The sequence below is a fragment of the Primulina tabacum genome, chromosome 7 (genome assembly GCF_025594145.1).
Source record: "Primulina tabacum isolate GXHZ01 chromosome 7, ASM2559414v2, whole genome shotgun sequence".
NCBI classification, from domain to species: Eukaryota; Viridiplantae; Streptophyta; class Magnoliopsida; order Lamiales; family Gesneriaceae; genus Primulina; species Primulina tabacum.
This window is the reverse complement of record NC_134556.1, coordinates 40638735-40663758: the sequence shown is the minus strand read 5'-3', so window position 1 is coordinate 40663758 and position 25024 is coordinate 40638735. Positions and strand designations below refer to the sequence as shown.

At 30.5% G+C, this 25024-nt stretch overlaps 2 protein-coding genes across 4 annotated transcripts; one reads left to right on the top strand and one right to left on the bottom strand.

Moving 5' to 3' along the window:
- Positions 1-4524: 4524 nt before the first annotated feature.
- LOC142552118 (plasma membrane ATPase 1-like) lies at positions 4525-11219 on the bottom strand. 3 transcript variants are annotated; one of them, XM_075661753.1, is made up of 21 exons: positions 11094-11219; positions 10560-10679; positions 10339-10437; positions 10141-10272; positions 9906-10040; positions 9166-9345; positions 8860-9066; positions 8587-8706; positions 8335-8454; positions 8028-8150; positions 7551-7655; positions 7324-7468; positions 6961-7125; positions 6644-6882; positions 6529-6561; positions 6343-6424; positions 6068-6228; positions 5777-5986; positions 5502-5684; positions 5112-5290; positions 4525-4865 (listed from the first exon to the last, which is right to left on the bottom strand). In XM_075661753.1, exons 1-21 carry the CDS (start codon positions 11151-11153, stop codon positions 4772-4774), a joined length of 2892 nt encoding a protein of 963 aa, XP_075517868.1. In that variant the 5' UTR covers positions 11154-11219; the 3' UTR covers positions 4525-4771. The 3 variants fall into 3 exon arrangements, with proteins under 3 accessions (XP_075517868.1, XP_075517866.1, XP_075517867.1); XM_075661751.1 differs by having other exon boundaries at positions 8860-9345; XM_075661752.1 differs by having other exon boundaries at positions 6644-7125.
- Positions 11220-21251: 10032 nt separating this feature from the next.
- On the top strand, positions 21252-24960 carry LOC142552117 (nudix hydrolase 8-like). Its single transcript, XM_075661750.1, has 9 exons — positions 21252-21776; positions 22488-22750; positions 23315-23380; positions 23497-23634; positions 23824-23901; positions 23989-24039; positions 24152-24186; positions 24329-24437; positions 24641-24960. Exons 1-9 carry the CDS (start codon positions 21656-21658, stop codon positions 24845-24847), a joined length of 1068 nt encoding a protein of 355 aa, XP_075517865.1. The 5' UTR covers positions 21252-21655; the 3' UTR covers positions 24848-24960.
- The last annotated feature ends 64 nt before the right edge of the window (positions 24961-25024 follow it).

Below are 25024 nucleotides of genomic sequence, written 5' to 3'. Positions count from 1 at the left end.
ACGATCTCACGAATTTTTATCTATGAGACGGGTCAATTCTACCGATATTCACAATAAAAATAATATTCTTATCATAAAAAGTAATATTTTTTCATTGATAACCCAAATAAGAGATCTGTCTCACAAAACACGACCCGTGATACCGTCTCACACAAGTTTTTGCTTTTTTAGTATGATGGGATTAAAATATTCACAAAAACCATCGTCTCACGATTCAAATTCTTAATATGAAGCTCCGATACATTGAGACTGTTGGACATGAAACCAATACTAAAATATCTCATGAAAACTATCGTCTCACTATTCTAATTTTTTGAAACTTAAAACTCTGACTAGACAATCAAAACCTTGAATAAAGTTAAAGTCTTTTTTAAAAAGTTTTCATCTCCCTAAACAATGGTTTATTATATATATTGCTAGTTTTTTTTTTTTGAAATATAAGCAAAAGACAAATTTCTCTCTTTTAGTCAAGGTACGCTGGTCATGCCCATGATTGCTCTGAATTTTGGGCATTCAAATGAAACCATTATTAATTAACCTTTCTTATTAATTTTTTAAAAGCAAGAATATATCAATCAATACATTAATTAAATTAATTTCTAAAATTTATATCGAAACATAAAATAATTTTAAGAGCGTCTTCCTCGATTTATACCATATTTCCCAAAGATCTTAGAGAGACACTCCCAAAGGAACCTTCTATTTTCCAACTATTATTTTCTTAGAATATTGTTGCTTATTACAACATTATTAATTATAAAAGTTTAATTGTCAATGGATAAATAATAGCAACAGAGGCCCGTGACTGGCATTCGTTATGAAACAATTCTGATGTCATCGCTTGCATTTTCCTTGAAGGGACATTCCATTAAATAAAAGAAAACTTGACTACGGATTATTCTATATTATATCAGTTTTCAAATTCTTCACGTATTTTAAACTTTTGGGTCAATGTTATTGGAATATCAGAAATATAATAAGTTAGTTCGACTTTTACCTTCCAGTTAAATAATAGAAAATTTTTATGTCACGTGAAAATATACATATACATATACATATACATGTACATGTACATATACGTATGTGTGTGTGTGTGGGGCTAGGTTACCACAAGTGGATCAATTACACTAAATCTAGAAATTCAATCAATCTGGCGCCATATATAATATTTTCCATCCTTTTGACATATTATTGCTTCGCACATTGTGTCAAATAATCAAATTCTTGTATAATTATTTATATTTATATATATATCTATTAAAGTGTGGATAGTGGACTTTGTTTTCCAATTACGAAAAGATAAAAATAACATCTTTATCGATACAAATTCAAAAAATCAATAAGGATATATATATATATATATACACGATGAATATTGATGGTAGTAATTTATATAACTTTAAAAGTAAAATGTAACTCTTATATTAATTTCATCAAATAATTTATCTTTATACTAATTTTAAATGTTATATTATTTTTATTTTCTCTCTACATATTTTTTTATAGTTTAGTGCAATTTTTAAATTATATTTTTAGTGCAAGTTATAATTAAGTAATAAATTATAGTATCACAAGAATATATATGAAAAAATTAACTATATATGCAATAGTAGAATAACATGATAAGTGTAGAATAATATGATAATATGAAGCTTAATATTAACAATAACTAAGACTTGAAAGTAAAGAGTTTAATAAATTATTTAGAAGAATTTATATCAATGATTATGAAGTTTAATACTAACATATATTGAAATGTTTAATATTACGACCTATTTGATATTAAAAATCGATCATCGAAAACAAATAGTTTGAAATGTTTAATATACATATGTAATTGTAAGAACTAAGCACACACAATACATTTAAAAATATATATAACAATGATTCTTATCCGAAGGTTTGATGAAAAATATAAATTATATATATTTTAATAATTCTTTATTAACTAATGTATATAAAAATTACTTTATTTTAAAAAAATTCTCATCTATTTTTTATTTCAAGTAAAATATTAACTATCCATATGAAATTTATAATGTGATACATATATAATTTTGATTTTAAAGGATAGTAAAAATTTAAAAAGTATATGAAAATGTGGAAAAAAAAATATCTACAAAAACAAATGTATATGTTATAGGCATTACTGTTTTATTAAATTTTATAACTAAAAAATTACATGCATTTGATCGTCAAATTAACCAAAACTCTAAATATCTTTATCTCGTCCCCAAAGAACATCATGTCATCTCGAATGTTTGTGTCAACATTAATTTTGATAAGGTCTCCAAGAGGAGGCCGCCATCTCGAAGAATTGCAAATGGGATCGTGAAAAAGAAGTCGATGGGTTACAACATAGAAAGTTTCCCCAGAAGGTTTTCGCCATGGGAAAACTTTTGCATGGACGACAGTTCGAACCATACATAGCAGAAACTCGTGAAGCTCTGGAAGGTTGTAAGGTGGCCAACTGGTTGTCTATCCATTGATGCCCTTATCATAGTGCAAGCTTATACCCCTGAGGCATCTCTTCTGAATCAAATTGCAATGTTGCGACGTCTTCATCCGAGAAATATGGTTCAGTTCTCGCCACGATCAACAAATAGAATGACTCCTACTATCACTCATGAATATGTGCTTAGGCTTAAGCGTGATTTTACTTGGTAGGACCATCTTAAAATCTTTTAGAATTGTATATATATATATATGGACTTGGATAATCTTCATTCTAGAGCTAATTTTTGAGATTGAGTTAGGTCAAAGTTACAATCTTAACATAGTATCAGAGTACATGTTTCACCGTTATTGAAATGCTCATAGTTAAGCCACTCGTTCTGCCTATGGTTGGGTTAATTGTAAACTTCATGCTAGATATTCATTCATAGGCTTGATGAGAGTGTGTTAATCGTCTCACCTCGAATAGATAAACATCATGGAACTGCATATATGGACTTGAACAATTAATCATCTTCCTAGAGCTAACTTTGGGTTAAGTTAAGTCAAAATCTCTATATTAAAACATCCCCCTCGTTTATTATGCCTTTTTGTAAAAACTGATCAATTTGTTGTGATGTAATGGAATTCTCTTTTTTTTTTCAAAAAAAAATACATTTTTAAAAGAATATGAGATTTAAGATTAAAAAAAGGTTTCACTTTGGGGGGGAAAAAAAAAAACTCGTCATTTTCTCAAGATAATTTTCGAAAATCATTTTAAAATCCAACTAGCAAAACTAAATTTAGAATTTATTTTTCTTTATCGCCCACTAATTTGAAGTCCACGCCACGAAAATGAAACTTTGCGTGCAAATCGAAAATTTTATAAAGCAAAGATTACGTGCGACCAGAGTTACATAATTATTATTCTTTATATTAGTCACCGAACTAGGTGTTATTCTTCTACGTGAATTTAATTTTTTTTCAATTATTATTATTTATTTATATTTTTTTAAAAAGGTATACAAATAAATTTGTGGAGGTGAAAACCCTATAGTGGAATGTTATTTTTATCAATAAAATTTATATTTTAATATTTTTAAAATTAATTGTATTCTTTAATTTTAATATAATTTTTGGGATTATTTTTTGAAGATTAATATTTGAATTTCCAATTTTATTTCTAATAAAGCATTCCTTTCAATAAATAAAAAATAAGAGTCTTCAGGAATATATTAGGAGACCTAAATAATATTTTATAAGGTGCCCAATCTTAATATATTTTTGACTTGAGGAACTTTCACCGGATATTCTCATGTAATAAATAAAGACTAATGAATTAAGATTGGGCACCTCATAAAATCTTATTTAGGTCTCCAAATATGTTAGTACTAACATTTTAAATAAGAAATAATACACGTATCATATTTTCTCTAATAACTTAATACTGAATTCATAGTGCTTATATATTAATATAGTAATGGAGATGTAATAATCATGCTTATCAAACCTTTGAATATGTCTTTTGTGAGACGATATCACAAATTTTTATCTGTGAGACGGGTCAACCTTACCGATATTCACAATAAAAAGTAATACTATTAGCATAAAAAATAATATTTATTCATGGATGACCCAAATAAAATATTCGTCTCACAAAATACGACTCGTGAAACCGTCTCAAACAAGTTTTTGTCTAAACCTTTTTCCATTTCTTTAACATCAAAGAGACTTCACCTCTTTAGTAGTTAGAAATCGAAGTTATTAAAAGATGTGAGATATCAATAAATGGAATGAATCTTAATTAGTTCTAGAAAGATTGATTTATTTATTAACATCATATGATCTAAATTTCGAATGAATACAAGGAATCAGTGGAACGAGTCATTCGGCTGAAATGAGCGATAATTTCAGGCCTTCAAATCAGAAATGTAATATTCAATATGATTACAAAACACCAAAAAATCCCTATTCTGGAGACAACAAGAAATAATATTTTGAGATTGAATTTCGATTTTATAAAGCTATAAAGAAAAACAAAAGCATTATCTTAGATTCATGCAGAAAAAAAAATCATGGATAGATGTGATAAAATTATGAATTCAGAATCATATTGCATGAACTTTAGGAATAATCAAGACCAGAAAAGTACATTAGTGAGAAAACTTGAAGTGGCTAAAGTTACATTTGCTCTTATTGACTCTCTTGCGCCGATTCCGCGTGTTACTGCACAATTATATGATCATCAACCTTTGATGCAAAGAAGAATATGATGCTCGAGGATACAAGTGTAGAGGACGGAAATGGAATGACAACTTATGCTGATGAACCCGCTCGATTACACTGTGTAATGTGGATTGACGTCGATATCTAATCCCCTTAGCTTAGCATATGATTCCACCCTTCCTTTCAAAGTATGGAGTTCCCTCAACCTGCACGCACACAACTTTTTCAATGCAATTACAATCAAAGATTTTATTTAGCTTAGAAGAGCTATTAAAAAGTGATTTTGGCACGGTATTTAGTTGATCTTGGGTACTGATTTTGAGCCATTGTTGCCTCGCCGGCTTATGCACGAGGGTATGCATTAAAGTACAAAAACCATTGCTCGGTAATTTTTATTTTTTTTAGCAAGTTTTAGGAAAAACTTTGAAACAGAAAATTTCTTTTTTACTGACCTTGCAATCTCTGCACGTCTCCGAGCTTCCTCGGCCATGATGTTGATGTCCCTAAATGTGTGTTTGTCTGCAAACATTTTGGCCTCCGCCGACTGAAGGCCATGAAGTGTTCGCTGCTCAGTTGCCCATGCTGCCTCCCGAGATTCCTTACCATAGTCCTTTCGAGAGGTAAAAGCGGTCTACAAACGAAAAAATCAACTTACGTTAACAGCAGCTAATCTATGTGAAAATACAACTTGAGGGGAGCATGAATCAACAAAAATTTTCTATAGTAGTTTACGTCTTAACTGGTTTGTTGCTATGGTAACTGTAAAAGAGTTGTATCCTATGAATATAATCAACCCAAATTACAGAAGAAGCAGTATATGGAAAGCCACAGGTTTGACTAACCTTTTGATTAAGCAACAGACCCCAAGCTCTACCGCTCAGTGCATATCGAACACCAAATTTAATAGGATCAAGCAAGAAATACGTCAGAATATTATATAACCATATCACAGCTGTCCAACCCCATCCGATTTTCCTGATTCCAAATAAACCGCATGTCACCACTGCAGATAGCAAAGTTGCAACCTGTAAACATAGAACACCAGCATCAGTAATGTAAATTGATAAGCAAAGCAAAGACAAAACAAACAAGCAACACGTTTATTCGTTATTCTTACCAATTGTGCAATGATAAATGCACAAACTAAAAGAAGACCAGGTCTTTCAGTGAAGGACCATCCTCTGGAGCGTGTCACAAAGATTAAAGCTTGGCTGATGGTGCTGACTTGAAGATAAACAGCAGATGCTAGTTGGGCTTTTAGTTCTTCGTTACTGTCGTCCGTTAGATAACCCGTGTGCTTACTAAAATCTTTCACATTGAAATGGTTCTGATAAAGGGTCATAAATTATGAGAAGCAAGTCATGAGCTAAAACAAGAGTGGATCAAAAAATTAGAATATTGCATTTACCGCGAAAAATGAGGTTTCATAAGTTAAATGGAAAAATATAACGGTCATCAAAGCTAGATAGCTTCCTAAAACAATCCCTGTAGCAAAAATTTCACTCAATTTCCATGAGTCAGGAGTCGGAGATGGCTTGACTCTGTCTTTTGATATTGTCATAATAGTACCTGAAGAATAGTCAGCAGATTTAAGATGAAAAATATAGAAATAGATGAAATGCATATATCTTGGAAGTGACATTGGATTTGGACTATTGCAAATTAAAAATCGGAGGCTCTTACCATCATTAAGAATGGCAATGACAAGAACCATGAATGGTGGAAAGTCAAATCTCCAAAATGCCGTTAGCAACAAAAATCCCATCTGTTAAGTGAGCAATAAATCAAGTTTAAACGTGCAATTCAGTCCAATAATAACCAAATTCATAATGACATAACTCTATAAAGTTACGAAGCAAAGGGGCTTACCACAATACGTATGGTGATCGACACAGCATATATCTGAAAAGGAAAGAGAACTAATTAAAAGGTTTCAAGTAAATCTTACATACTTTTAGGAATGGATAAATTGATTATGTCTTGCCGTATAGTTCTTCATCCTTTGGAATATGGCACGGCTTGTTAAAACAGCACTAATAATAACACTCAGCCCTGGTTCGGTCAAAACTATATCAGATGCACTTTGTGCAGCATCTGTGGCATCTGCTACTGCAATTCCAATGTCAGCTATCTTAAGTGCTGGCGCATCATTGACACCGTCACCAGTCATTCCGCAAATGTGCTTTCGACTTTGTAATATCTTGACAATCTCATACTTGTGTTCTGAATTCAAGAAAAAAACTTGAAAATACCTTAATGATGAAGGTTTTAAAGTTTTGTGCCATAGTAAAGACAATTTACCAGGAAAAACTCCAGCAAAACCATCAGCTTTTTCAATGAGTTCTTCAACTGGCAGAGCTGCAACAGAGGAATCTTTATGGCCTCCTAGCAACGATGAGGAAGGGTACATGTTCGTGCCCATTCCGAGACGTCTTCCAGTCTCTTTACCAATGGCTAATTGATCGCCTAAAAGATTTTCATCACCATTAATTACGTGGATTATGTAAAGTTGCAACATTGTATCCTCTTCACGATGTTGCAATTAAAACCAGAGATACAGAAAGCAGACAGGCTGAGAATAACTTCATAACTTTAATCGCTATTCGAAATGAAAACTAGCACATGAACTTTTGCTTTAAAAACGTTGCTAGCAACAATGGACACCTGTAATCATTTTGACACTAACTCCAAGATCAAGAGCTTTTCTTATTGTTTCAGCACTGTCATGGCGTGGAGGATCAAATAGAGGGAGAAGACCGACAAATTCCCATGGTCCGCCAGAACTTTCCTTAGTACCTTCTGGTACTACCTGCAGGAAGTATAACCCATAAACACGTGAAGATGGAATGAAAAAATCTTGAAATTTTACTAGATTGCAACGAAGAAGCTACCTGACGTGCAACTGCTAGTGATCGGAGACCTCGTTCGGCAAATTTATCTATGATTGAATGCACTTTCTTTTCAATCTCTGACTTGTTGTATGCCAAGTTCAGAATCTACAAGTCCATCATACTAATTTTTTAGTTCCTTCGGCCTGTGCCATGGTCACATTGTTTTTGCAAATAGTAAAATTATACAAACATAATTAGTAGATCAGTTGCATACAGGGGCTGATCTATTTAGGCAAAGATGGACATTTATCCTGCCTGACATTTTAAAAAAGCTAGAGTTTTACCTAGAAAAGTTTTTATTGTGTAATATCTTTGGCCACCAAAAAATATCTTTTATATTTTTGCCTATATCAATATAAAATCTCGGTTATGTTCCTTTATATCTGTTAAACTAATTTTTTTCAGAAGTAAGCAACTTACTGAAATAGGTTTATATGCACAGCATAATTTCATATATAGCTCAGTGCACGACGATACCTGCTCAGGTGCACCTTTGCTCACTCTGTGCATTACACCAGCACTATCTATGTAGGTTAGTGCTGTCCTTTTGTCAGTCGGATTGAATGGAAGGAAGTGAACTTCTGTTATTCCAGCTCGTGCCTTGCATGAACAAAGTAAACGTTAATTATTTCTAGATATTCGTTAAATGATGACAAGACCAGAAGCACAAGATCATGAAGAACTTACTCGAAATTCATTTTTACCAACCGTCATCAGACAAAAACTCACTTACTGAAAGAACTATTAGAAGTCAAATAAGAAATTTTTTCAGATGATTGAATACCTCTTTAGGATCATCCAACATTGATACAATTGCACAGTCAATAGCATCTTGGTTTTCCAGTCTTGAGGCTCTTGCAGCCATCAATACAACCATGTCTCTATCAACGTCTTTTAGAAAAACCTATCATGATCAGTATGATGATGTTGATAATATTTTAATGAAGTCGAATAAGCCAAGAAGAAAATTTTGAACCGTTCCACTATATCAGTAAATTTGAGCACATTTATCCATTCAAATAAAATAAATATCAACCTCAATTAAACTTTTGTCCACCGTAAGTTTGTTGAGAGTAAGAGTGCCAGTTTTATCGCTGCAAAGCACGTCCATTCCAGCCATTTCCTCAATTGCTGTCATTCTTTTTGTTATCGCACCCTGTCAAGACACGGTTTTATCAAATTTTGAAGTGATCCCGAGTCATTTTGTACCATAAAGGCTCCCATGCGTGTGACCAAACATCAAGAAATGCATCTGGTGTATATCACACAGAATAACTAAGAAAAAAAACTATTCCATATTTTTACCTACCTGTTGAGAGAGGCGGTGGGAACCAATTGCCATGGTGACAGAAAGAACAGTTGGCATTGCAATTGGGATTCCTCCGATCAATAGAACAAGAAGGTTATCTACGGCTTCGCGGTAACCCCTATGTTGGCCCGCAAATATCACAATAATTTCAATCACCATTCCAGTGGCAATTGAACAAATGCAGAAGTTCCCAATCGAAGTCAAGACCTGAATGGTAGAAGAAATGTAGTATTTCAAAACATTTTCACGGTAATCATGATATTTGGAAATGAAACAGATCGTACTATGAAATTGAAAATGAACTACCTGCTGAAAATGTCCAACATGGGTAGTGTTCTCCACAAGATGAGCTGCCTTTCCAAAGAATGTATGCACTCCAGTTGCAATCACAACTGCTTCGATTTCACCTTGCTTACATGTGGAACCCGAATACACACCATCGCCAGGATTTTTGCTAACCGGAAGTGACTCTCCAGTTAATGCAGACTAAAGATAGAAAGGAAGAAGATTAAATGTTGAAAGCTTCAATTGAAACTAGTTGAAACCACATTTCAAGGTAATGGGACACATAAAGTTCGAAGGAAGTATCTTATTTTGGCAGTTATACAGGTCACCGTTGCAGTTCCATTGCAATATTATGGAAAGGTGTATTCACACAATTATCAGCTGAAAAGGTAAAAAATATAGAAAAATATCTAAATCAGTAATAATATATTATATATGTAAATTTAACCATCGTTTTTCAAATTGCCAACAGCATCATACTGAAACTATGAAATGGATGCCTTTAATCCCACGTCAACCATGAAATCATTGTCTCGGGCAAAGATGCCCTTCCTAAGTCAGCCATATTTCATTGAACACTGTTGAAAACACAATCTATAAATATAACCAATTATGGTTCCTTCACTTTTCTTTGCTTCTTTTTTGTTTTAATTTCGGGACTCACATTAGGAGCAATATTAGAAAAAATATCTCAATATGTCAAATTCTTACCCAAAAAAAACTCTTAAAAGATGACACATATTCAAGTATTTTGCTGTTACCTGATCAATTTTGAGTGGATCTCCTTGAAGCAAACGTGCATCTGCAGGAATGATGTCTCCTAGTTTTATACTAATTATGTCTCCTGGAACCAACACAGATGCATCTTCTTCGTTCCATTTTGCATCTCGTAAAACCTAGTTATGCAATTAAATTTTCTATAAGATAGACCTTGTAAAAAATAAGATATTTCTACATTCAAGAAAATGAAAAAAAGAATAATAAATCCAAACAGACCTTAGCCTTGGGAGCCAACCGAGCCATCAAAGCTGCAGCTGCATTCCCAGCATTGTTTTCCTCTATAAAACTTATAGTTGAATTCACAATAAGAAGTCCAATAATTCCGACAAAATCACTGTAATCAACTCCCTGAAGCATAAAATGAATATCAGTATTTAGGCATAGGCTCCATATTTTATTCTACGCTCATTTTACCTTTCCGTGTGGAATAGCGATAGCCATGATGGCAGCTGCTTCCATAACCCAGGACAAAGGATTCCACATAAATCCAAGAAACTTGAGTATTTTACTCTCCTTCAGGGCAAAAAAAAGATCGAAAGATCAGACAGGCCAAGTAAGAAATCTTATAGATGCACGATACAGCATAGTATAGATGAACGTGGCAAGAGAAAAGATGAACAAGTTCCGATCCCCACCTCTTTTTCTTCGAGTTTATTATATCCAAACACTTCCAATCTTTTTTGAACCTCAGTAGAGCTAAGACCCCCTTCCGTGCATTTCAACTTCTCGAAAACTTCTTCAATAGGGATATTTTCCTGCCATAAGAAAGTGTTCAGATCATAATAGTGACAATAACCAATATCTAGAACTAAATTCCTAGGCAAGCAGAGAAATCTATGGCTGTAGCAAATAAATAATGTGCCTACCTTGCATTCCTAACATAAACGGTAATATTTCGTTTTTATCCTAGTATAGTTGGTAATTTGGTATGAACAATTGAGTTGCTAAGTGATCATACAAATCAAGTAACTCGACCTAATATATTGTGATGAAAGTGTTTTACTATTGGAATAAATTACCGATGAATATGTTCTATCTTGGATATCTCCGTGTATACAAGTATCCATAATCATAATCTACTCAACTGATATCCAAAATTATCAGATAATATCAATTAGTATTATAGTCGACATCACTTTTAACTTATAAACGATTATATTGAATCTCACCAAATCAACAGTTTCATTATTGACAGCTTCCATGGCTATTGTGGTTTTATCCATCTCCATAGTAATTGCTTTGGGTTAAGCGCCCCGTGGCTACTCTGTAGCAAATCTGCAAAGGATTACATAAAAATAAGAAATTGAAGAAACAGTAGGGAAGATACTATACTCCGAAATTTGATCTAGGAAATTTGAGTATTTAAGTATCCGTGATGGGAAAATATTTTTTACTCCAAACTTTGTTCCTTGCCTCAATTTACTTTTCTGCAGATTGGACATAAATACATGATTCAGTTGCATAGGTTGAGTCATTAAGTCCATCAAACACATCTGAAAATGCTTTGTTTCCTCTAAACAAACACAGCATTTTATAGTACGAATCTCATCTTTTGAAAAATAACAGCTATTCCAACCGGCACATCATCACAAAACAGCACACAAACATAATTCTTGAATCACATTTAACCATAAAAGTTCTCACGATCACTTCAAGATCATTAGAAAAACGATGATCCAAAGTACCTCTGAATCAGCCCAACTGGAGGGATTTCAAGAAAAGTAAACCCCTCCCCCTTGGATTGCGTAGCAGCCGGATAAAACACAAATGGTCCGACAATGTGAGCGAGGGATGCAGCAGAACATTCATGGAATATATATAAGGTAGAACAAACACGATAAATGAAAATGCGGGCATTGGTTGTATCTTCGATGAGTCAAGCGTTGCTTCTGAATGTCCGCCAACGAAGAATCCTAGACCGGAAAAGGACGGTCTATCTGGAGTCGAACAAATGAGTGAATCTTCCAAAAATGCATGTAGACGTAGTCCAAAAACACAGCAATAGAAAAGATGAGACACAATAGAAATTTTTGGTATAAGTATTTATTTTCTTTGGTCTTAATAGATTATTTTCGGTTCGTATTATCAAATAAAGAATTGATCTATTGTTCAAATTATACGAGTATTTGTCCATATTTTATTTAAATAACATATTTATTTGAAACGTTCATATTTGATTCAAATTCTATAAATGATTCAAATATGATTAAAGTCGACTCAAAAATATTGAAAGATGACTTGATTCGTTTGCATCTATATATTATGTCGATTCGAGAAGGGATCTTGAGCATAATTTCAATAATATTTGTTATGTAGTACGCAAGCTAAAATATTAAAGGCCCCGTCGCATGAAACTGGATTTTTATAAGATGCAGCAACAAGCAATAAGTCGAAAGGAAAAAATGGAAGCAAAAAAGCTTAGGACAAACACACGAAACTATGCGTGTATATATGTATTTATACAGATTATTTTGTTTCGTGGTGAGCGATATATGATAATTATTGAGGTGGGTTCTTTAAAATTTTGAGACAAAATACTAAAATTTTTGTTAATAATAAATCCTAGATTTCTGCTAGCTTGTTTAATTGAGAGATATTTAGGCAGTGGATAATTGTGAAGCTAAATTAATTAAATACTTAGGCAAATATGAAAGATCAAGGGGCGGGATTTTAATTTCCCTATGAATTGGCTTTTGCGTGCTTAATTACAAGCACTCGCGTGACGTTGTTTAATTGTAGCAAGTACCGCACGGATGATTCAACATACAAGAATTTAATATATTGATTAGTCCAAAGGTCACATGATATTACGATTAATTAATTGTATTATTATAATTATATTTGATGTACTTCAGGCCGTCGGAACAGTAACATAGACGTCGATTGATTCATGAATGAAACGAGGAATGATGTATAATATATTAAAGATAATAAATCAATATATCTGCATAAGATAATGATACATTACACTAATCATTTGTAGAACTTGAGATAAACATCAGACATAATGAGCAATCAATCAATATTTTAGACTGCAAATCAAACTGTACCTCGTATATTCAATTAATAATTTTTTTTTTTGTAAAAAATATATAAGATAATGCAAAATTATAATTAGATATAACAACATTGTCGTATATATAATTAAAAAAAGGTACCAAAATGTACGTACATAACCAAGATTTCTTAGGATTAGCATCAGAAGAGACATGAATGTTTGCAAGAAATGCTTAGGAGCCAAATCAAGGAACCTGGTTGGATGTTGCGATCTAATTCAATAATATATATATATAAATATATATATATATATATATACACACACATTTTTTTGTACAGATTGAACTGTATTTTTAGTTATCTTCGAGGTACGCACATTTATTTATTTATCTATCTTTGAAAGGGTGCCTGTATAAATAAACCATGCCGGTTCGTGCTGTTATCGAATAAATACTTTAAAAAATGCTATAAAAATTTGGCTGGTGTGAATAAAAAAATTTGATGGGACTATTATCAAAAATAAATAAAATAATATTGATGGGACAACCAAGGATGAAAAAAAGAAGAATAAATAAATAAATAGATAGTTTAATAGTTCGGTCCATTATTAGAAGGAATTTTTCATGTGCCATTTACGTCCTCATTTTTTAATTTTTTTCCCCGAAAAATGTCTCCACCGTCTACTTACCTGTCTAGGGTCCAGAATTCTTGTACATGTCCCTCGTAGGGCTTGTTTATTCAAAAATAAGATTAATAAGTATGAGACGACTGGTTTTTGGGATTAAGGCTTGTTTATTCAAAAATAAGATTAATAAGTATGAGACGACTGGTTTTTGGGATTAAGGCTTGTTTATTCAAAAATAAGATTAATAGAGTTACCAATTGAGGCTTCCCAACGCATCTGCAGATATATTTTTCAGACAAAAATTAAAAGACGAGAGACGTAAATGATATAAAAAATCCGATAGACATGGTTGGGAAAAGTGAAAACTAAAAAGATATAATAACGTGTTAACCATGTGGTTTTAATTGGACTTACTGACCCGATCATGTTCTGAATGTCTTAATTTACGTTAGAAACAAAAAAAAAAAATTAATTAATTAATTAATACAGACAACACCATTCTTTTGAAATATATTAACGAGATTACGAAATAAGATCATTATAAAAATTACTGATAAAACCTTGAGAGTTAAGCTAAAGTCAGATATTGTATATACAACATTAAATAATTAGATATTATATAAAGTGTTTTAAATTAATTTATTTTAATTCAAATTTGAATTTGATTTCTCTTAAAATTATAAATTATATTCTAAGTGTTTACATTGATTGTATCATTTCATTTAATTTCGATTATGATTTTTATTTTTTGTTACTTTTATATATTTATTTTTTAGTACTCTTTATCATATTAAATAAAATATAATTTTTTATGTAATATTATGTTTTCTAATTTTTTAAAAAGAGTGTATTCATGAATTTTGGTATATTGATTGTCCTTAAATTACTACTACTACTATTATTTTTATTTTTATTATTGTTGTTGTTGTTATTATTATTATGTATCTTAATTAGAACTTTAATATGAATATTTTTTAAAATAATTAAAATTTTTAATCAAAACCGATTCATCTAATAAATGATAAAAAAAATTTTGTAATATTTATTTATTGTTTAAATTTTGATAGACAAAATAATATGTAATACTTAGATATATTTTCTCCTTTTTATTAATAATTTTTTATTCAACCGAGGTAGAAGTCTATTTAACGACACAAGATTGGTATCCTCATTTAAACTTTATTTTAAATATTATAGATATTTTGATATAATAATATTTAAAATTTAAATATTTTTTTATTATATCAATAATTTTAAATTTTTAATAATTATTCCAATGCTGATAATTATTAATTTTAATAATTAATTATATAAAATAAATATTCATCGTATGAGTAAAATACTTTAAATAAGTTAATAACTCACAAGTGAATTGGATGTGTGTGCCCAATCCAATCCAAATTAAACAAAGTAATTTAAGCCCACACTTATGTTTTAAAATTGGGTTTTGTTTTTAGCAATCAATTGAATCTTGGGCAAATTTCAAAAAAATATCTCTGTACATCTTTTGTTTAAGATTCAGTACCTATATGATTTTTTTTACAAATCAATACCTGACAACTATATAAACTTAGTTTTAGCTCCCTACAAAGATAAATTTACATTTTTGCCCTTTTATTATTTAAATAAATATATAGTTTTATCCACCAAATTAATTGTGTGTTTTCCATCTACCAAAATATTAGTACCTATTATAGGGTTTCAGATACTTGATTTGTTATTTGAATACTCCAAATGTGTAAACAAATACTATATTTTCGAAAAATAACAAGAAATTCAGTTATTGTTGGTTTTTCATTAAAAATACATTATGATGACTTATTCATGTCATTTTATTTTTAAAAAAATATAGTTGTTCACTCATCATGAAATAAGATTAAGTACTTATTTTAACATATAAAATATATATTTTGAAGTTCCAGATACTTGATTTGACTCTTTAAATACTCCGAATGTGTAAGAAAATACGAAGATCACCATAAATTTAGTTATTGTTTGTCTTTTCATGAAAGGTGTATTTGAATGACATATTCATCTCATTTAATATTTTTTTGTAAAAAAAATTAAATTCCAAACTAAGCATGTAAATTTTAAAATATTTAGTTTTACTTGAGAAATACCTATTTGTAAATTTTAAAATATATAGTTTTACTTGAGAAATACCTATTTTGAGTTTGCAAATACTTGATTTCATAAATAAGATATTCACAATATGTATTAAAATACTGGATATTCGAATAGACAACGTAAATTCACCAAGTATTGGTATTTCAATAGAAAATGCATTTGGATGACATATTCATCTAATTTAATATATTTTTTTGTTAAAAAAACAAATTTTCAAATAAGTATGAAAATTTTAAAGTATTTAGTTTTACTTGAGAAGTACCTAATTTGAGTTGGCAAATACTTGATTTCGTAAATGAAATACTCACAATATGTATTAAAATATTATATATTTGAATAGACAACGTAGGTTCTCCAAGTGTTGGTATTTCCATGGAATACGCATTTGGATGAGAAGTATCTAATTTGAGTTTGTAAATACTTGATTTGATATATGAAATACTCATAATATGTCATAGAATACTGGATATTCAAATATGCAACGTAAGTTCACCAAGTGTTGACTTTTCATGGAAAATGCATTTGGATGACATATTCATCTCATTTAATATATTTTTTGTAAAAAAACAAAAAACAAATTCTAAAATAAGCATGAATATTTTAAAGTATTTAGTTTTACATTCGAAGTAACTAATTTGAGTTGCAAATACTTGATTTCGTAAATGAGATACTCACAATATGTAACAAAATACTGGATATTCAAAATAGGCAATGTAAATTCTCCAAGTTTTGGTATTTTCATGGAATATGCATTTGGATGAAAAGTACATAATTTGAGTTTTTAAATACTCGATTTGGTACAGGAGATACTCATAATATGTAATAGAATACTGGATATACGAATATCCAACGTCAGTTCACCCAGTGTTTGCTTTCCACGGAAGATTCGTTTGGATGACATATTTATCTCATTTAATATATTTTTTGTAAAAAAAAAAACAAAAACAAATTCTCAAATAAGCATGAAAATTTTAAAGTACTTAGTTTTACTTGAGAAATACATAATTTCATATTGCAAATACTTGATTTGGTACATGAGATACTCATAATATGTAATAGAATACTGGATATTCGAATATGAAACTTAAGTTCACAAAGTGTTGGTCTTTCTATGAAATATGCATTTGGATGACATGTTCATCTCATTTAATATTTTTTTTGTAAAAAAAAAAACAAATTCTCAAATAAGCATGGATGTTTAAAAGTACTTAATTTTACTTGAGAAGTACCTAGTTTCATAATGCAAATACTTGATTTGGTACACGAGATACTCATAATATATAAATAGACTACTTGATATTCGAATATGCAAACGTAAGTTCATCAAGTATTGGTCTTTCCATTAAAATATGTATTTGGATTATATATTCATCTTATTTAATATTTTTTTGGTAAAAAAAATCTCAAATAAGCATGAAAATTTTAAAGTACTTAGTTTTATTTGAGAAGTATCTAATTTGAGTTTGCAAATACTTGATTTCGTAAATGAGATACTCATAATATGCATTAAAATACTGGATATTCGAATATGCAATCTTTCCTTGGAAAATTCATTATGATACTTATTCATATCATTTAAATAAATAAATATAGTTCATTATTCATCGTGGACTAATTGGAAGATGCATTATGAACATAGTTCGTAAATGAGCTTGAAGTTTGCATTTTAAGTATATCTATCGATTTTTGAATTAATGATTTATAAAATACTCATCAATATTAATTGACAATACTTTTGATATTCATTGAATGACTTATTTGACAATTATTTTTATTTGACATAATACTTATTGGTAATTATTCATTATACTTATTAGTATTAATTTCTTTATACTTATGAGTATTAATTTATAATATCATTAATATTCATTCACAATACTTGTTGGTATTCATTAAATGACAAGGCAATACTTCATTTGATATCATCCACATTAGTATTCATTCATAATATTTATTGGTAATCATTCATTATATTAATCAATATTCTTTCATTATACTTATTATCAAATTTGAGTTTTTAAATGATAAAATCAATTATCAGTTGAATCTAATTATGTAATACTTTTAACAATTTAGGTATCACATTTTTATTTCACGGATCTCATCATCAAAGGTCACTTAATATTGACTTCAAATTATATATTTTGACATCATCAAATAATCGAATTTGAGTATCTAATGGTAAAATCAAGTATTTGTGGACTCGTATTAGGTATTATTTGTATTAATTTAGGTATCACATTTTTACTTAACGAATGTCATCATCAAAGACCACACAATATTAACTTCAAATTATATATTTTGACATCCCAAAATAGTTGGATATAAGTATTTAAAGAGTAAAATCAAGTATTTGCGAACTCGCATTAGATACTCTTTGTACCAATTTAGCTATCATATTTTTAACTTCACCAATTTAGATACTCTTCGTATCAATACATCTTCCATGAAAAGAACAACACTTGATAAATTTACGTTGCCTATTCGAATATCCAGTATTTTAATACATATTGTGAGTATCTCATTCAAGATATCAATTATTTACAAACTCAAATTAAATACTTCTCAAGTAAAACTAAATATTTTAAAATTTAAATACTTAGCTGGGAATTTTTTTTTGTTTTTTTACAAAAAAAATATTAAATGAGATGAATATGTCATCTAAATGCATCTTCCAAGGAAAGATAAACACTTGGTGAGCTTACGTTGTATATTCGAATATCCAATATTCTATTACATATTATGAGTATCTCATATACAAAATCAAATATTTGCAATCTCAAATTAGGTACTTCTCAAATAAAATAAGCACTTTAAAATTTACATGCTTACTTGGGAATTTGTTTTCTTTTACAAAAAAATATTAATGAGATGAATATGTCATCCAAATGCTTATTCCATAGAAATATCAATACTTGGTGAACTTACGTTGTCTATTCAAATATCCAGTATTTTAATATATATTGGGAGTATCTCATTTACGAAATCAAGTATTTGCAAACTCAAATTAGGTACATCTCAAGTAAAAATAAGTACTTTAAAATTTTCATATTTAGTTGAGAATTTGTTTTTTTTTTAAATATTAAATGAGATGAATATGTCATCCAAATGTATATTCTATAAAAATACCAACACTTGGTGAACTTACTTTTCTTATTCGAATATCCAGTATTTTAATACATATTGTGAGTATCTCATTTACGAAATCAAGTATTTGCAAACTCAAATTAAGTACTTCTCATTTAGGAAGTAAAATTAAGTATTGATATACTCGAATTAGATACTTTTGTGCTAATTTAGGTATCATATTTTAACTTCACAAATGACACATCAAAAGTAACTCAATATTACTTGAAACTATATTTTTTTATATCAAAAAATAATCAAAATTGAGTCTTAAAAGAGTAAATCAAGTATATGTGAAATCAAATTAGGTACTATTTGTATCAATTTAGGTAACACGTTTTTTATTCACAAATCTCATCATCAAATAACATTCAATATTATCTTCGTACTATGTATTTTGACATACTCAATCGAATTTGAGTATTTAGAAGGTAAAATCAAGTATTTGTGGACTCGAATTATGTATTATTTGTATTAATTTAAGTATCACATTTTTACTTCACGAATTTCATCATCGATGTCACTTAATATTAACTTCAAATTATATTTTGGCATTCGCAAATAATTGGATATGAGTATTTACGGGGTAAAATCATTTATTTATAGACTCTAATTAGATACTATTTGTATCAATTTAAGTATCACATTTTAACTTCATAAATGACACCATCAAACGTCACTTAATATTACTTGAAACTTAAGTATTTTTTTACACATTTGAAGTATTCAAATAGCCAAATCAAATATTTGGAACCCCAAAATAGGTATTTTATCGATCAAAATAAGTACTTTTTTCTAATTCAACAATGAGTGAGAAACTGTGTTTTTTCAAAAATTAGATGATATGAATAAGTCATCTTAATGCATTTTCAATTAAAAGACCAACAATTATTGAATTTATTGTGATAGCTCGAAGATCCAGTATTTTCTTAAACATTTGGAGTATCTATATAGTCAAATCAAACATTTGGAACTCCAAAATATGTATTTTGTATGTCAAAATAAATATTTAATCTTATTTCATGATGAGTGATGACCTATGTTTTTTTTAAAAAAAATAAAATGACATGAATAAGTCATCCTAATGTATTTTTCATTAAAAGACCAACAATGACTGAATTTATGATCAATGCTCGAAAATAGAATATTTTCTTATATATTTGGAGTATTCAAAGAGCGAAATCAAGTATCTGAAATCCCATAATAGGTACTTTGTATGTCAAAATAAGTATTTACTTTTATTCCATGATAATTGAGAAACAATATTTTTTAAAAATTATATTTTAAATAAAAAAGACACATGTAATGTTTGTGAATAAAATAATATATTTATTTAAATAATATAAATGGTAAAAATGTAAATTTTGTCTTATAAGGGTTAAAACTAAAAGTATATATTTTTCAGGTACTGATTCCTAAAAAAATATATCTAGGTACTGAATCTTAATTGAAATGTTGGCAGATGCATTTTTCTTAAATTTACCGTTGAATCTTCGCATTTTTATGGCAGATTTTTAGCATATTAGCTGGCATATTAGATTAAAAAAGAAAACCCCTCAAATTTTTAGATTGGATCTGTTTAATTTTAAGAAAATTGATGTAAATGAAATACATTAATGGAGTATTGCAACATGTTTCACTTGCAACTATTTGATTGAATTTATATATTACGAAAATGTGAAGAAAAATAAAAATCGATAGTGTTTGAAAACAAAAATGAAAACTTAAAATCAGAAATTGACAGTGTTTAACAAATAAATGATTTTTATTATTCTTTGTTTTTTTTTACAAGAATCATATTTGTAGAACCATATTTAACATCTCATCAGTTTCTAGATTTTAATTAAATTAAGCGGTTCTTAACCCAAAATTTGGGTTTTAAAACACACACGAAACTGATTTATTTAAGCCGAAAACCAAGAATATATATTTTAATATTGCAGACTCTCAGTAAATTAACATATAATTTGATGGCAAAAACTTTTGTGATACGATCTCATGTGTCGTATTTTGTGAAACGAATCTTTATTTGGGTCATCCATTAAAAAGTATTACTTTTTATGCTAAAAATATTACTTTTTATTGTTAATATCGATAGGGTTGATCCGTCTCACAGATTAAGATCCGTGACACGGTTTCACATGATACCCACTATAATTTGATAATCTAATTTCCTAGAAGCTTCTTGATTTGATGACTCATTTAAACCAGTTCCTATGGTAGGAAAAAAAATTATTCCCTCAAAAGACTAATAAAATAGTCCAACCGACAAGTTATATTTTGATTTAAACACGACAACTGCATGTGTAACAGTATAATGGATAAAGCAAAGGATTTTAGTGACCAATATTTTTTTCAGGACTTCCAAACTAAATCCGCTGCGCTTTCGATCCATCTCAGTCTCTTTGTCGGTACGTGACCCCTGCTGCGTTTTGCGCACCCACGTGTTATGCATTTCACTTGATTAGTTTGTGCGTTTCTGCTTGGATTTTTTTAAGTAGAGTTCTTTCATAGTCTTTTTCAAGCGATGTTCTTGCTACATTCCACTTCATGAGAATTATCAGTTTAAAATGTGGAATGCTTCATGCTCTTGATTATCCTGTTTTATTTGACTTTTGTTCTTTTTCTTTTGTACCTTTCGACTGTTCTCATAGTTTTTGCCAAAGGGTGAACTGTGAAGAATCACAAGAAATTTTCTTGTTTGACGCAATGATGTCGAGGGATTCTTGGAATATTTTCAGAGAAGGATAATATAATTTTTGTTTCTGTTGGCGGGGGATTGCTCATATATACGCATAGGATTGTCAGTCATCGGTTGATTTGTGGATTAAGGTTGAAAGATCTTGCTTCTATTTAATGGCTCTTAATATTTTCAACTCAAAGTCTTTATCTTCCGGTTCGGAGATGTTGCTTTTAAACCCTTTACTAAACTCGAGACATGTTGTTAAAGGCAGTCCACTTTGGTGTTCCTGCAGAGGTAAAACTCCGGATTCCCAAATTCCCTAGACGAAAAGACCTTGTTTGTGCGAGGAAACCATGCATTTTCATTATGTATTTTGTTTATTCAATTTTTAGCAAGTGTTCGATGATTGTTTTTGAAATCCTTTTAGAGCAACTTTTTGCTGGGAATCTGAAAAATTGTGAGGTTATTCTTGAAGAATATCGATAGATTAATGGCTGTTAAAAAAATACAAGATTCTGTTAGTCCCACCACCTACTAAGAGTGATTTGTACATATCTGTTTAGAGCAACGATTGATCGTCCTGATAGGTGTTCGAGGCTGGTGTGAGTTGCAAAATGTTTGAGTTGCACTGATATCACTAACTTTAGTTTTCAATAAAATTGTACATGTTCACTCTTATAATTAGTGCTAAAGCTATGATCATGTGTTCGGATGGTTCGACTTCCTATCATGGATAGAATGGGAATGATACTCTTTTTCCATGGTTCCATGCTTGTAAAGTATGATCAGAGTTGTATCAGTCAAAAAATACGGTGAAACGAGGAAAATATGTCATGGAATGGGATAAATTTTCCGCCTGCTGCATTTTCTATGCACCTTGCGTATTATTTCTCTAGCTATCTAACTTGTCTTTGATGGAAACAGAGTATGCAAAAAACCTTTTGTGGGGTTCCTGGACTGTCTTGAGATTGAAACTCTTTTTTTTTCCTTTCTCTCTGTCTCCAGGCTATATTCCAAGGGCTTCGTATTCAAATACTTCACAGAATACAGCCTCTGCAGTTGGACAACATGATTATATAGACTCGTATTCATATCAAATCGATAGAATAAATAGATCGAGTTCAAGTGCCTTCTTTAAAAAGATCGATATACTTGATGCCCTTGATGATGAATATGGTGGAGTCGTGGTAAATCCCGAGAGATTGCCATCCAACCCCGATGTGTTTGCCCGGGCACTTCGCTTGTCAGTGCACCATTGGAAAATAAAGGTCTATTCTTTTATACAGTTCACTAAACTTCACTTGTATTCTTATATTGAAAAGGCTTGAAGTTTTATATATTACCACATATTATTACAAAAAGACACCTTAGCACTGATTGATGCGAAAAATAAGACATTGATTGTTTAACTATGCCGTTGGTTTTTGGCATTTTGATATGTCATAGTTTTAATTTGAAAGCATACCAAACCCACCCACCCTTTCCCCACAAAGAGTTTTCAAATTTTTTCAAATGTGACATAATTTTAATACCATATGTAGTACAATTATTTCAAAGCATTTTCTTGGTAATTTGAAAACAATTCCTCCAAATTTTGCATCACACCCATAGATTTTACCCATCAACTTGAGATTGTTCAATCAACTCCAGTATATGAAGTTTGGCTTTAATGTCATATGTTTCTTAGTTGCTAAATCTGAAGTCCAGTGTATGAAGTTTGGCTTTCATGTCACACGTTTCTTAGTTGCTAAATATGAAGTTTGGCTTTAATTTCAGTTTTCTTGAAATTAAAATTTTGAGGGGATTCGTAATTTAAAGCTAAATAATTTTAGGGAAAGAAGGGAGTTTGGTTGAAGCTGCCACTTGAAAAATCTGATCTTGTTCCCGTGGCTGTAAAGGTAACATCCGCAAACGTACAATTGGACAATATTCAAATAATGCCAAGCAATCTCTACCTATCCCGCCCAGCTTTTTCAAATTCCGTACCTAAATCAAACTGGTTAGCTTTACACAGGAAGGATTCATGTACCATCATGCCGAAAGATCATTCGTGATGCTGACTTTCTGGATCCCGGACGGACCATCACTTCTACCGTCCAATGCTTCTCATCATGTTGGAGTTGGCGGTTTTGTGATCAACGATAAAGATGAGGTTATTTTTCATTGCTTTACAAAGATCCAATACGTGGATCCACTATGTTCCCATACCCCTCATTTTTGGGGTTGGCGTGGTTCTAACATCCACTTAGTTACGATGTTGGCCTGAAAATACTCGTACAAGGCCTATGTCTTATGAATAAAAAATTAAACCGAAATTGTGTTTCGTTTATCTATCAAACAGGTGCTAGTAGTGCAAGAAACGCATTGTCCTCCCACACTTCACGGTCTATGGAAAATACCTACTGGTTTCATTCTCGAAGTATGTTTTATTCCTTTGAAGTCTCAAGTGAATATCTTTCCAGGCGCTTATATCCCCCACTTGTAATAATCTTATAATTTTTGTCAGTCGGAGGAAATCCATTTGGGAGCTGTAAGAGAAGTAAAAGAGGAAACTGGGGTACGTAATTAAGATTACTTATTATTAGTTAATTTCTCCGTGATCATTCAATTTCTCTACGGCATACCATGCTTAGATGTGAAATATGATATGATTTTCGTTGTCGTGCCAGATTGATACTGAATTTGTGGAAGTTGTAGCTTTCAGGTAATTAAAAAACTAACTGCTGCATGTGTTCAAGTGTATAGTGCAGCTAGCATTCAAGAATTCGTTGAACATTAATATGAATTTTTTAACGTTACAAGTATTTTTCAATTTCATAATCAACCTTTCATGTATTTCACACCAGGCATGCTCATAATGTTTCTTTCGAGAAATCAGATCTGTTCTTCGTTTGCATGTTGAGACCACTGTCAACGGCAATCAGAGTTCACGATCATGAAATCCAAGAGGCCAAGGTAAGCATCATTTTTTATGAATACGGAGAACATTATTCTCTTCTGAATTGTCGTTTTGCGCTTGGACTTGTAAAATGATTTAGATATCAAATACGACATGCATGAAACCAGAATCTGAAGGGATGATTGTTTTGAGTAACCATTTAATGAATAATTGCTCGAAAAATCATTTTAACTGAATTTACGTGTTTGTCACGGCGTAGTGGATGCCTCTCGAGGATTTTGTGAATCAACCATTGATCCAAGAGGACAGCATGTTCAAGAAAATCATTGACATTTGCACTGCACGGCTTGAGAAGAGATATTGTGGATTATCTGTACATCAATTATTCTCTAAGTTTGATGGAAAATTATCCTCGTTGTACTTCAACATCGTAAAGGACTGGGACTCTGACTGTCTAGCTGAGTAAAGAAAACCTTTTACTACAGAATATGTGCATATAAATGTGATTTTGTCATGTAAATATAATATTTGTGCAACATCTTTTTTTCTGGTTTAGCAATTGATGGGTCTATTTGCGTTCGTACCGAAGTATTGGTCTAAGACCACTTTATCATTTCATTAGCTTTCGCTATTTTATGAAACA